This window comes from Pygoscelis adeliae, unplaced genomic scaffold, assembly GCF_000699105.1.
Source record: "Pygoscelis adeliae isolate BGI_AS28 unplaced genomic scaffold, ASM69910v1 Scaffold203, whole genome shotgun sequence".
In the NCBI taxonomy this organism is placed as follows: Eukaryota; Metazoa; Chordata; class Aves; order Sphenisciformes; family Spheniscidae; genus Pygoscelis; species Pygoscelis adeliae.
In genome coordinates this window covers 96,668-109,813 of record NW_008824407.1, presented here as the reverse complement: position 1 = coordinate 109,813, position 13,146 = coordinate 96,668, and the positions used below count along the sequence as shown (strand labels likewise).

Sequence of the window (13,146 nt, the reverse complement as noted above, 5' to 3'; positions counted from 1 at the left end):
CAAGCACTAACACCACTAGTATACAGGGATCACGCAGTAGGTTTGTTTTAAGAAGGTGTATTTTAAATATTAACCAAGTTCTGTTGTGACTGGGTTCCTAACAATATAATTATTCAGAGTAACTTGCAACTTAGAATTGCTAGAATTATCAAGTTTGTTTGGGTATCAGTAGGATGAGAGATGAATACACTTCACCAGTTTTGTAGAGACAAGATGAGGCAATCACCCTCCCTTTTACAGCAGTAAACTTCACGCAGGATACGTGAAGCCTATTTGAAGTAGTTCCCTGCTCACCCCCACAGGTGCCGGTTTTTAACTCACCACACAGTGAACTGCAGTCAATCTACAAATGTTCCATTTTTATTACAAAGTATGAAAGGCAGAAAATACTGTACCTAATACACAGGAGGCCGAAACTTAGAAAGAAGGTTAAAAAATCTGAATAAAACTACATAGGAAGCAGGAAATAGCATAAAAGGATGCAACATTCCACTTTCAAGCGATTTCAGAAAATTGCCTTAAAATTTACAGAGTTTCAACAATATGGTTCCATGACTCGGGTGTTAAAATCCATTGTAACAAAACCTTTTGTATTTTCTCCATAAAAATAAAGGAATATAGGGACACTGCAGTTATCCATGTCAACAACATATGTCTGTTGAATAGCAGGATACTAGGATTCCTCTAGGACAGTATAGTAGCAAAGTTGCAAATCGCAATACGGAAGGTGGAGAAAAGGAGGACAGAAGTAAAACTACTATTGCTTTAACATATTTTAGTGAGAACAAGAAGTCGGGAATCTCATATGGATGTTTGTACAATCATGCTACAAAGATTACACCTTCAGGAAATTACCACAACGGGACTGTGAATGGGAAGAGCAGAAGGGAAAACACACATAAAAGTAAACATCTCCTACTTGACTATTGGTAACAAAAATGCTTCAGCGCAACAGATTTAAATTACATTTTACACTGCTAGCAACCCAAATTTAAAAAAAAGGTTCTTTTAAATAGTCGATTTCATAATTCATATTTACCAGGTTGTCAAAAAAAGCAACGCATCGCTTCTCAGCTCTGCTCTTTCATTCGCTGGTTCTTGCGTTTCTGCCTTTGTTCAGATTTGACAGACCAATCCTCATCTCCAGCAGAGGAGACTTGAGAATCGCAAATCTTGCAAACAGGAAAGCAAACTCCAAGGGATGAGAGCTGGAGCACGGGCTTACAGTTAGTCATGGCCATAGTATTTTTTCAGGAAATAGTTATTTCTTCATTTTGTTAGATTTTCTGAAAAGATATAAACTTGATGGAAGCCAGATAATTTTTTTTTTTATTGTTATGATTATGGAAATCCTAGCTTGATGCTGAGTATCAGAGGTTGCACAAAAGGCCACTGGGATACTTGGCAGACAAAGTTATCGTCTGAAATCAGGCAGCAGCAAGCAAGCCTCACAAGTGCCTTCGACTCTGGAGTCTGCCATGAATCGCCAGACGAGCATTCAGTGACTGGTATTTAGTTGCATTTTTAATTACTGTTTTTTAGTGCTGGTGAAAGGTGCTGATCGGAAGTTCTGGAGATGTCTTCCTAAAAAAAGGAGTCAGGGGCATGCTAAACTCCTCTCAACATCCTTGAGAATGAGACAGTTCTGACTCTTCTCAGGTAAGCAGGGGGAAATACAGCTGCATCTCTAAGTAAGTATGAGAAAGTGCTCTTTAAGTGCCACATACAATTAATTCCCTGGATTCTCTGCAAAGATCAAGAGAAATGGGAACATAGTTGACAGTACCTTGCCCATTCCAGGACTGATTTTGGACACCTCCTTTCAATGTCCACTCTACAATAAATACAGGCCTGCTCTGGAATATTGGTCTGACAGTAGAAAGCAGGAAATATGTATCAGAGAGAACTTGTGTTAACTGACAGGGTAACACAGTGTGGATTTGAGGTGGTAGGACCATTTTCCTAAGCAGCAGTGGGAAGACTAAACCCTTCCGTACTTTGATGGAACTGTAACTGTGCAATCTATTGAGCCAAGAGCTTACCCTTGCTGCCGTCCATCCTTTTCAGTATGTCCTGAAAGAGTTAAAACACCACTAACATAAGGAACTGACAAGTTCAGGAATTTAGGCTGTGTGAATTTACAGACAGCAGCTGCATTTTTTCTATCACAAAAATAAGTTAAAGAATCCAGCTACATCTTTACACAACCAACCTGCCACTACTGCCATCACGCTCAGCTGGTAGAAAAGGCGATTCCCAAACACCGTCAAGTTCCTAAGCAAAGCAAAAGGGACTCTCTAGGTGACAAGCAGCACTACGTTACTTGGGTTGGCCTTGCAAGATCGCATCAGTCTCAGAATACAGAGCTTCAGTTTAACAGTAACAGTATTGTCAAGTGCTCACATTTTTGGTGTTCAGTAGAAACAGATGAGGGTGCACTAGATACTGACAACCACAGCCAGCTTCGGATTTCAGTGACTCTTGTATTTAACATTTTATACAAAACACAGACAAATGCCTACCATAAAAGGGCTGAGGAAAAGATGACTCTCCCCCTAATCTTACCAAAAATATACTTGTTAAAGTGCCATCTGCAAGAGAACAAAACAGACACACTCAGCTTTCTTCATTTACATTTAAAACAAGCACAAGAGCATCTGTGAATTCCAATATATCAGACTCCTCCCCTCACCTAGTCTCTGGCAGGCAGTGATCTACAGTGGAGCCTGATGCAGCTTTCTCATTGCAACACCAGGCAAAAAATAGATCTTTTTACTATTATCCAGAACATTCAGGAGAGTAATTACAGCGAAGTTTTGAAAGGATCATTAACTTTGACTTATGAGAGGCAATGCCTCCCCCGTTAAGTACATTTCAAGGTTCCATAAGGAACAACCTGTATTATCAGTCTCCTTTCATATCATTCTTTGAAACCACTGTGTTTTCTTTCTAAATAGATTGTCAAAGCACTCAAATCCTTGCCTTTTAAATCCCTGCACACAGAAGTACAATTCCCACAGATGCAACCTACCACAGCCCATTTCATTTAGACAATTAACAGTTGGCATACTCCACGCTAATTCGACATCCAACTTGTTTTCTGTAGGTTTTCACCTCACTAATGAGTTTTACATGATCAAGATTTCCTAGTTGAGAGCCAATATACTAGCAACAGGTTGTCCACATAATAGCAGGAATCTATGGAAAGCTTGGTTTAAACAGAACATAACCACCAAACAATAGCTTAGTATCTTGAATTAATTGACAGGAGAAGTGATACAGAACTACTTAAGTCAGAGAAAAATATTTATGTTCCAGAATCAGTCTTGACTGTACCAACAATAGCATGTGATTTTCTGTTTTGCTAACCTCACTTACGCTCAGACTTTTCCCTTAATGTTACTTTATACTCAAGGGATAGGAGGCATTTGAAAGCAGTTGCTCTGCATCCTCTGCTTGTGCACTAAGCACAAAATAATTGAGATCCAATATCAAAGTATGTATTTTCATAAACTTTGGAAAAAATAATGCTTCTGGGGGCTTTACACCCAACATAACTGAATGTTACGCAGGTGAAATATGATAAACTATATCTTCTGATTCACAGGCTACAGTGACAAGTCTCAGGGTTTTATGTTATCTTGCAAATAAACTTGAACCAGCAAGTAGACAGTTAGCTCCCTGCCACTGTGTCAGCAGGCGCTGGCAAAAGGGCACCAAAGTCTCTCACTTCCGTCTCTATATGGAAGTGCCATTTGCACTACAGAACATCTCACCCATGAGGATTTTCATGTCTTTTCAGTCATTAACCTTTCAAGTGACTTCTTTGAAAAGAAGCTATTTTAAGTAGCATTTCCCTGTTCCAAAAAAGCCTCTAGTGATTTCAAATGTAATTTCATATGAAGAATGACAATGGATTATGCCCAAAGCAATATGCTGTAGATCCAGAAGGTACCCCAACTGGCTAAACAAACAGGATATAAGCTTTATTTGGAATCCACTGGAGCCTGCAAGATTCCTTCACTTGCCTTTGACGAGTTTGGAATGAGCACCCAATTCCACAAATGAACATCAAGCAGTTTTATGGATGGAAGGACTGACACTGGATTCTCTTCAGGTTCATAACAGGATTGTTTTCCAACAGTAGCAAAAGCTACCTGGCTATTCAGGCTATTAGCCCCTTTATACATGCTCTCTTCTCGTCATCTTAGTGTAACAGACTGTATTCCTCTAGGAATGAACTGCATTTGCCATTTAGTATAGCCTAGAGTCTTTTAGTGACTTCGCTTTCAACTAAATTATCTTATGTCTTTTTTAAAGCACAATTCTACAGTTGCAAAAGATGCATTTTTAAGCTAAGCAACAGATACATTCATCTTTTACTCATGCCATCTATACAAGAATGAGACTTTGAAGCATAAAAGGGACTACAGAAAGTACTAACATTACAGGCAGTTCCCTCTTAGTAGCACAGCATATTATGCCTACCGTTTGTAATTAAACAGTAAATGACAAGCCTGTGTACATATTTTTATATGAGTATCTAAAGCTGTGAATGCCGTTATATGCTTCTGCTAAGAAAATCCTAATTTTCACTTCATTCTGCATAAGTATTTTCCAGTTTAAGATGAAGTGCTATTGTAAAAAGTGATAACCTAATCGTTTGGCTAACACTGTTCTGACATCTAGGTCAAATCCGTCTGTGGAACACACTACCCTCAGCACTGCTGCTAATAAGAAAAACTGACCTTCAAGTCAAATCAAGCTTTCTGTCAGAAGTCCCACAACTGAACACAGAATGTCATTGACAAAACATGAGCTTGAACTGTGTTAGAGTCTCTTGGTTCTCCGATATTAAAAAGGGTGATGGAATAAAGCTGTCCCTAATGAATTCCTATCAAACTGACAAGACTGTGCTTTTCTGAGCTCCATGTTGAGAAGCAGCCTGTAGAAGAATATTTCTGTATGTCCAGAATGACAAAACTTTTCAAATTCTGTTCTGTATTTGACAGCGCTTTCAGCGTCACCTTCACTGTTTCACAGCAATCGCTTTTCCCAACTTGCCTTTCCTGCATAAACTGACAAGACTCAAGTTTGCCAGGGTCCTACAATTTATAATGCTGCCTCCAGCTGCAGGTGAATACTCATTAGGTGGAAAGACAATTTTGATAGTTTCTGACATTTACATCAAAACTCAGCTGGTACACCCTTACAGACCAGCTATGGTTGTCATGTCTTCATTGGGAGAGTACTGCGGAGCATTCATCTGAGTAGCTATGTTATCAACGAAGATTTTTACCTTGCCTAATCCACTCAGCTTTGATTGAAAAGTATTACTGTAGAGCGACCCACTATTCAAAACAGAAACAGAAGCCCTTGGGCACATCCCCAAAAGATATGAGGATGACAAGTGCCAAACCTTAGCCTCAATGGCACGGTATCTTTCCTTTTAAATCCCATCTTTGTGTATTGCATTAGGGAATAACTTCTTTCAGAGAAACAGCTTTCATTTGGAGAGTGGACCAGCTTTTCCGGCTCATCTCGCTCATTCAACAAGACCTGACAGTACAAAGCAAATACACTTCAGAAAAAAGATTGGTTTGCACTCCTTTCAAGAACTCCCAGGAACACAGGCCAAACGCAAAGAGGCTCCAAGGTACAGGCTAACCACAAAATCTTGCTCATATTATTTGCCAATCAAGCAAGCTACAAAGTGTGAAACCATTTTATTTTGGTTTAGATAGTAAGTCTTCCGAGGGGAAGTCATTTGATTGGAAGTGTCAATCCCAAGTCCATTACAAATCACATCTTCTCAGGAGTCGTTTACCTCCTGGGAGCTTAAGTCATGCATGTATCTTCTTCCTGAAACCTATTACCATTCTGTTAGCTAACACAACTGCAGGATACACGCAAATTCAGTTATAATTTAAAAATAAGGCCTACCATAGTAACAACTGCCTCTAACATCAGAAAAGTGTAAAGAAATTGTGCAACAAGTACTTGTACTTCACAGCACCAGAAAATTCTGCCCAGGTAACCAGGTATAGAGAGCCAAGGCAACAGCTAATTCTGGCAGGCCTTTACTGCCAGGGAGCCTACAGTGTTATTGTGATTGGGCATATGGAAGTGGATCACATATCAAAAGTAAGAATTAGGGAGAAAAACCTTACTCAATAGAAAGTTAGCCCAATATATAAAAACCATACAAATGTTTAAACAGTTTAGAGGCAGCAACAACAGGAATGATAAAGATTCCTGCCAAGGTGGCTGTTAACATCAATGTCTCTTTCCCCACCTTGTTTTGTACTTGCATCTATTAAACTAGTCGGATGTGCTGCCTCAGCTGGCTGATAAACACATGGACATATGCAGCAACTTAAAAGCCTGCAAGCTTATTAATACAGTCAACAAACAAATATACAGAACTTTAACTGAGAAAAAAAAAACAAACAACCAAAACCCAGAACGTCCAAGAGGCTCAGCACGTCTCTGCATTTTAGAGTCTTGGAGAGACAGGAGACACCTGCCATTGATTCTTGTAAAAGTTTCTTGTAACAGTAGATGCAAAGCAACAACAGATACTGGCCACTTGACTTGTGTTGTTCTTACTTTAGAGGGGAGGGGAAATTATACAGCCCTGCCTCAATGTGGCATGAAGCAGTAATGTTACACTCTCAAAATCTCCAGGCAGTTGTTGTAGCAGATAGCTATCCAGTCTGGCTGAGTTGATGCCCACTGTACATTGTTGATTTCTCCCTCTGCTGTATAGGCCAAGATAGGGTCCTCAATGGCACGAGGCATTTGCTGGATATCCCAGATGAGAGCCTGATGGTCATCCGCTGCAAATGGAAGAGAAAACCATAAGTAGAGTCAAGGTATAATGAGATCTCCATACATGACTACAGACAGGCGTATAGTCCAAGAAGCTGTATAGGATATGGCTGTTGCAGTCCCAACGAGTTTTCAAGCCAGAGATACAATGATACAACTATGCTCCAAAAAAATAAGCTTGGATCATTATACAGTATCCAGGACTGAGTTGAAAAACAAATCATCAGTGGAACTCATGTCAGTTGAAAACATTTAAGAACTAGATTGCAAAAAAATAAGGAGCATTAAAATAATATAGCTTAGCCAAAGCAGATGCACAGTTTGGGCACTGGGCTCCAGTAGGTGTCTATTTCCATAACAATTTTAGAGAAGTCATTAGTAAAAGGCTTCTAAACTGCAGGTATTCTTTAGCAAAAGGCAGGCAGAGAACTGCATAAACTTTTGGAGAGAGAGGATTTTGCAAATGCAGTGAAAGACTCTCAGAGATTCACCAACGCAGCTGGATAGGGATGGATCACACTTACCTGCTGTACAAATGTGGCAGGAAGAATGAGGTGCCCAAGCAATTCCATTTACACAGGCTCTGTGGTTGTTTAACCTGGCAACAGGAGTGCAGGGAACTCTGACATCTAGAATCACGACCTTCAGAAACAAAAAACAACTAAATTAATAACTTGCATTTTTTTATTTGTTTCTTCAGAAAGCCAAGTATTTTGAGCCAAGGGTATAAATACAGCCCTTTCCTACAGGATGCGGTTGGCAAGCAAACACTGCTCTCAAAGAATAGCTTCTAGGTGGTTAGTGTGTCTCAAAAGGAGTCTGAGCTCACAGGGAGGGCTTGTGAGTTATGCAACAAGGGCAAACAAATTACGCTTCCCTGAAGTGGCACAAGTGACAAACTAAGACACACTGCCTTGTGCGCCTAACCGAGAAAGAACAAGGTGACTAAAACACTTGCAGTTGATTTTATGTGAAAACTATTGCTCAACTGGCTCACAGACCCCTCTTAAAAACCAGCTGAAGTATATATGAGCCATACAGACCTTCAAGTTTATAATGCCAGAATTACTTCTTTAACTCCTACTGAAGCTAGTGCACTAAGAATTGGTCCTTAATCATAGTCCAGTTCATGTACTGACACTGGCCCCTTAAAGAACTGACTACTAATTACTACCAAGCCACCTCCCAAAAAAATCACAACGACTAGCACCTACAGAAGATAAGATGCCACCTTACCTCCATGCCGTCCATGGCCATTGTAGCAAGATAGTTGGGATCCTGCTTATTCCAGCAGAGACGCAGCAATGGATGGTGCTGTGGGTCCTCATAAATTATGGTGCTGTGTTCCAGATGACGGAGATCAAACATCCTCACCGAGCCATCTGCACCAACTGAAGCGAACATATCTCTGCCACCACCTGCACGGCTAAATGCTATGTCATACACCTGCTCAGTAACAGGACAGAGAAAAACATAACCTTAGTTTTAGTGAGCACACTGCCTCCTAATTCTCAGTAAAATGGAATTTACATATGGATAGCAGATCTAGTTGCGACATATTCTGTCAAATACTTGATGTTCCTAGCAAGTTTTTAGTTATGACACTTGCCAAAAGGAGGGGGAAAAACTTAAAAGTGTTGTCATTGTAAGATCATCCACTGAAACGAAACATATCAGCTTTCCAGACTCAGATTTTTTTTTAATATTAATTTCTGAAAAGTAATATTATGTTCAGATGAAAGAATCTTGCAAGTTGTTTATTGCCTTTGATATGCAGTTGATTCCAATTCCAGTTTGACATTTTACCTCATTTTTCTAAAATATTCTGGAGCATAATCTAGTAAAACAAGCATATTCTCAAGTCCAGATTCTATGATGAGCAAATAGAGTAGTTTTGATAGCCAATGGTATAGTTTTAGTTTGGTAGTCAAAACTGTATATCTTAATCTTAGATAAATTATCTTTTTGAATCATTAGATTTTTCAAGAAAAAGGGGGAAAACAGAAAAGTTCTGTTCCTTTTCTACCGCTTAAAAAAATATGCAATGTAAACAATCAAAAAAAGCCGTCACCTCTTTGTCATGCGCAATAAGCTGGGTCTTCACGTGACCAGAGACCAGATTTACTCTTCCCAGAACCTGTCCTGTCTCCAGACCCCAAATAGTGCAGGTTGTGTCAATACTAGAGGTACCTGAAATGAAAACACTTCTGTTAGCAAAATTAATATTCTCACAAATTATTTAATCACTTACTAGATTAATGCAATATCCTCTGACATCTACAGATCAAAATAGCTACAAGAACAGCATACAATTAAAATCAAGAATGGCAAACAGCTAACAGTCTACCATGCATTTAAATGACCCAAACCTTTTAGCTGCAGAAATAGCCTTCCACACAGGAATAAAGTGTAAATAGCTCATGTCTCCTTCAATCTATTCAGAAGCCTGATGCAATGCTGAGATGAACTTTCCCATCCTGTAAGTCTCATGTGCATGTCAAAACCAAAATTCAATCGTAGTCTTGCGATAGCGTATTATTAATTGATTGTTTCTGTGGACTGAAGGTGGGGCTAGCAGTAAAGCTCTTGAGAGATGAGATATGCAACACGCAAAAAATAAATCATGTAGTAAATAATTACTAAGACACATTATCACTGTTAATCTCTGGGCAAATCCCCCTGACACAAATGGCTGTACTCTTCTGGGAAACAAACCTCTGCTGGATCAGTCATCTTGGATTCACAATTTGTCCCATAGGCTATAATTAAACCTTAAGCATTCAGCCCCCTCCTCCAACTGAATTAAGGGCTCCTGGCTTTACTCCTGCTGCTGAAATGGCTTCACAAAAGAAAAAGCTTGGTACGTAGTTTTCTATCCACTCCAGAACACGCTGAAATAAGCAGAGTTCATTTACATCATCACTTAGCACTACAACAATAGCTCACCAGCCCTGAAGACTGAGGCTCCCTATCTGCAAATAAGGAACACCCCTAATCCCCCCTAAGTGACCCATTCTGTACTGGACAGGGCACCTTTCAACGCAAAAAAAGTCTCCATGAGCTGCTCAATTTATTTGTTTTTTTATTTTTAACCTAAGACAATGGCAGTTTCTGTAATGTAGAAGTCTGTCCACTGGTTAGTTATCAAATTAAGCGGTGACATGCAATGGCACAGCAGTCAGTCAGAGCCCAGAATTCACCAGACTAAATTCAAAAGCGTGTCTCTTCCATGCTGAAAATGTAGCATTTTGTCAGTCTCACCTAGAAGGTAAGGATCCACTTCATTCCAGTCAAATGATGTTAGTGGAGCACAGAAATCAGAGTTCTTGTTATTGTTCAGCAAACACTCCAGCCGGGTCTCCGTTTCACCCACCTTTAGAAAAAGTGAAACACCTGACTTAAATAGCAACATCATATGACTTGTTCCACTTGTACTTCCAAAACATGAGGTGTTAATCCTGGGTTTCTTTCCTCTCAGCTTTACATCCTAAAGCTCTGGAAAACACAATCACCATCTCTATCTTCAATAAGGTGATTAAAACAGCAACTACCATCATAATTCTGCTTCTCCTATAGTCTTCATATTTAGTCACATTATTGCAGTTAAGGAAACTAATTATCAAGTGCTCTGACTTGATTTTATATCTCAATGTCCACACTGTAGCAAGGGCAAGACACCCTGAAAGGAAAACAACTCACTTCAAAAAAATCTGGTCTTGAGTGAAAATGAGATCAATGCGCAACACAATTAATATCATGGTTTATCTTTTTCTAGGGAGGATTTACTCACTCTCCACACTCGCAGATAGTCACCACTGGTTGCCAACAGGTCTGGATATACTCCCTTGGTGTCTGGGATCCACATAAGCTTTGTGGTAGGATAGGGGTGATCAAAGGTGTTCCTGCAAATGAATTCTGAGCTCTCTTCATCCAAACCAACAAGCTGCACCTATAAGAAGCCATATTTAAAAGAAAGCATTTTATCAAAATACTAATTTATAATTACAGCATTAAGACTGAGCGTATTTTAGAAGGACAACTTCTGTAACCTCAAGGACAACATAAAAGGACCATCACGTCAATGGCATGAGAAATCGTTAAAGCTTTGCTTCCTAGCTGGGGCATGTAAGCAAAGCGAAGTATAAATAATCACCACAGTGCTTTACTTTGAAGAGATGATCTCAAATGAATCGAAATCCAATCCTAAAGGATTAAAGACCACCCTTCTCTTTTCCACATTGCAAAGCCTAGTTTAAATCACAGACTTAAACTGCACAAACATTGTACCAAGTCATCTTTAACTGAACTGATGCTGACAATGTCATCTTCAGAGAGCAGGACAAGCTGTAGTTTGCATGACAACCACCCACGATTAAAGCCTGTATCATGGAGTTCTTGGCCATAACCCTGCAGATTGTGACAGATCGTGTCAGCTAGCTATCAAGCTGTTTTCAGCACCACATTAACTAAAATGTTCTGTCACAACTGCACAAAATTGAGGTACAGATTCACATCAGAGACAGAAAGTAAAACAGAATTCAAACTTAAAAAAAAAATTGGGAAGCTAAAATATTTAAATAATTATTCAAATGTTTTGTGTGAAAAGACCACAAAAGCAAGTCTGCTGAAAGATTCTAGGTAACTGAATTCCAAATTAGTTTTTTTTTGCACAGTAATGTGACAGTGGGAAGGGCTAACTTGCCCAGTTGTGGAGTGATGCAAGACAGAGCAGACAAGAAACTATCTCCACATAGCTTGGTCATGACAACACCTGAAGTAACGCTTGAAGTCCCAGACATTATGCTATTAGAAAAATATTGACGTGTCAGAAAGTGTTCATAGAACAATATGTTGCTGGGAGGATATGTTTAACCTACCAGTGACTACAAGACCTAAACAGGATGAAAGCCCCACTGTGTTAAACGCTGTTCAAACACAAACATTATGGGGACAACTCACTACAATTAGTTTGTAAGCTGCTCATGGTAGGAACTTCCTAGTATTTTCCACACAGCAGCTTCCTCCTGGAAACAGTGGCTTAATGGACTTTTTCCTAAGATGTTTATCTGGAAAAATCCTAAATATTCTGGGATAAGCAATTTGGTTAATAAACTACACATTTAAACTAGATCAGAAGTCTACCATATTATTACCACATAACAAAAAACCAGCAAATGCTTCAGTGGAAATTAAACTATAACATTAGCAGTTATGAGTCCATTTGGAGATGCTCTTAATAAATGCAAACCTTGCCCCCTGCCACAATGAGAAAAATCCATCCTTTTCACTCCATAACAAACCCTAAAAGACATATCCAAGTATGCTTCTAAACTGTGTATTTGTCTGCCTTGCACTCTCTTTATTACAGCTACTCCTTATTATACTTCACACTCAAGTATGAATCAGTCAAGAATCTCCGTGTCTTCTGAAGTGATTGACAAATGGCTTTCTAACTCCTTTAGGGATCAGAAGTACTAAGCAGATTTTACAAAGGAGGCAAATTGTCCTTGGTGATAGAAAATCTTGTGGCAAGGTCAGGATCAGAAGACAAACGACCTCTACTCATTTCTTCTCCTTTGCTTATGCTGTTTTCAGCTCAATATGACTGTATTAAGCCTACACAAAGCAATCAACATACTCAAAACCAGAAGCAAATCTCAAACAGCAAAGGACCCACTTTCGTTGGTGTGAATTTCTATATTCCTGCACTGCATGTTCATGTTTAACCCCTCCTCAGATCTGAAGAGAAAGCAATGACTGTGCAGCAACCCAGTATGTTTGTGATCTTTGACATTTTTAGGTGCAGGCCAGGTCAGAGAACAAAAATTACATTAGCAACACTAGAGCTCCTGGCAACTGCTGAAGATCAGGTGTCTGACACCGATTGTCAGACCTGGCAGCAGCCTGTGATCACTCTGAGCAGGAGGCATCAGTCTGCCCAGAGACAGGAGCAGAAGCAGAAAATACTGCTTGAGAAGCTCTATTCTTCCCTAGCTCAGCATATTCAAAGGTATCACTCTTCTCTTCGGACTCGATCCCATACAGCGATTACAGAATCCCTCTATTCATCCTCTTGTGCAGGCTGAACACGAGGAGGTGGAACGATGGAATTATTTTCAGGATGCTGACTGTATTAGAGCCCTGTCTCTCCCTCCTGCAAGTGAGGCAAGATTTGCTGCTGCCAGCTACTGCACGAAGGAGTGCCTGAAGTCCAGCCCAGACAAGACTGAGGTGATGCTAACAGGAAAGTAGCTGTCAGTCTGGATACAATTCGAACCATTCTGCATCTACCCGTAACTCATTCCAGTGGGAAAA

The 13,146-nt window shown here is 39.7% G+C and overlaps 1 protein-coding gene across 1 annotated transcript; it reads right to left on the bottom strand.

Annotated features, from left to right (window-relative positions):
* Positions 1–338: 338 nt before the first annotated feature.
* Positions 339–11,234, bottom strand: DCAF7 (DDB1 and CUL4 associated factor 7). The gene is made up of 7 exons (XM_009320455.1): positions 11,202–11,234; positions 10,622–10,780; positions 10,093–10,204; positions 8,903–9,021; positions 8,068–8,277; positions 7,356–7,473; positions 339–6,839 (listed from the first exon to the last, which is right to left on the bottom strand). Exons 1-7 carry the CDS (start codon positions 11,232–11,234, stop codon positions 6,667–6,669), a joined length of 924 nt encoding a protein of 307 aa, XP_009318730.1. The 3' UTR covers positions 339–6,666.
* Positions 11,235–13,146: the final 1,912 nt, after the last annotated feature.

Excerpts from the sequence above, each read along its gene's own strand:
- DCAF7 (XM_009320455.1), bottom strand. The coding sequence starts at position 11,234 with ATGGCCAAGAACTCCATGATACAGGCTTTAATC. Across the intron at positions 7,474-8,067 it reads TGGCCATGGACGGCATGGAG|GTCGTGATTCTAGATGTCAG; the intron begins GTAAGGTGGCAT and ends TTGTTTCTGAAG. Across the intron at positions 6,840-7,355 it reads CTGCCACATTTGTACAGCAG|CGGATGACCATCAGGCTCTC; the intron begins GTAAGTGTGATC and ends TTCCATTTGCAG.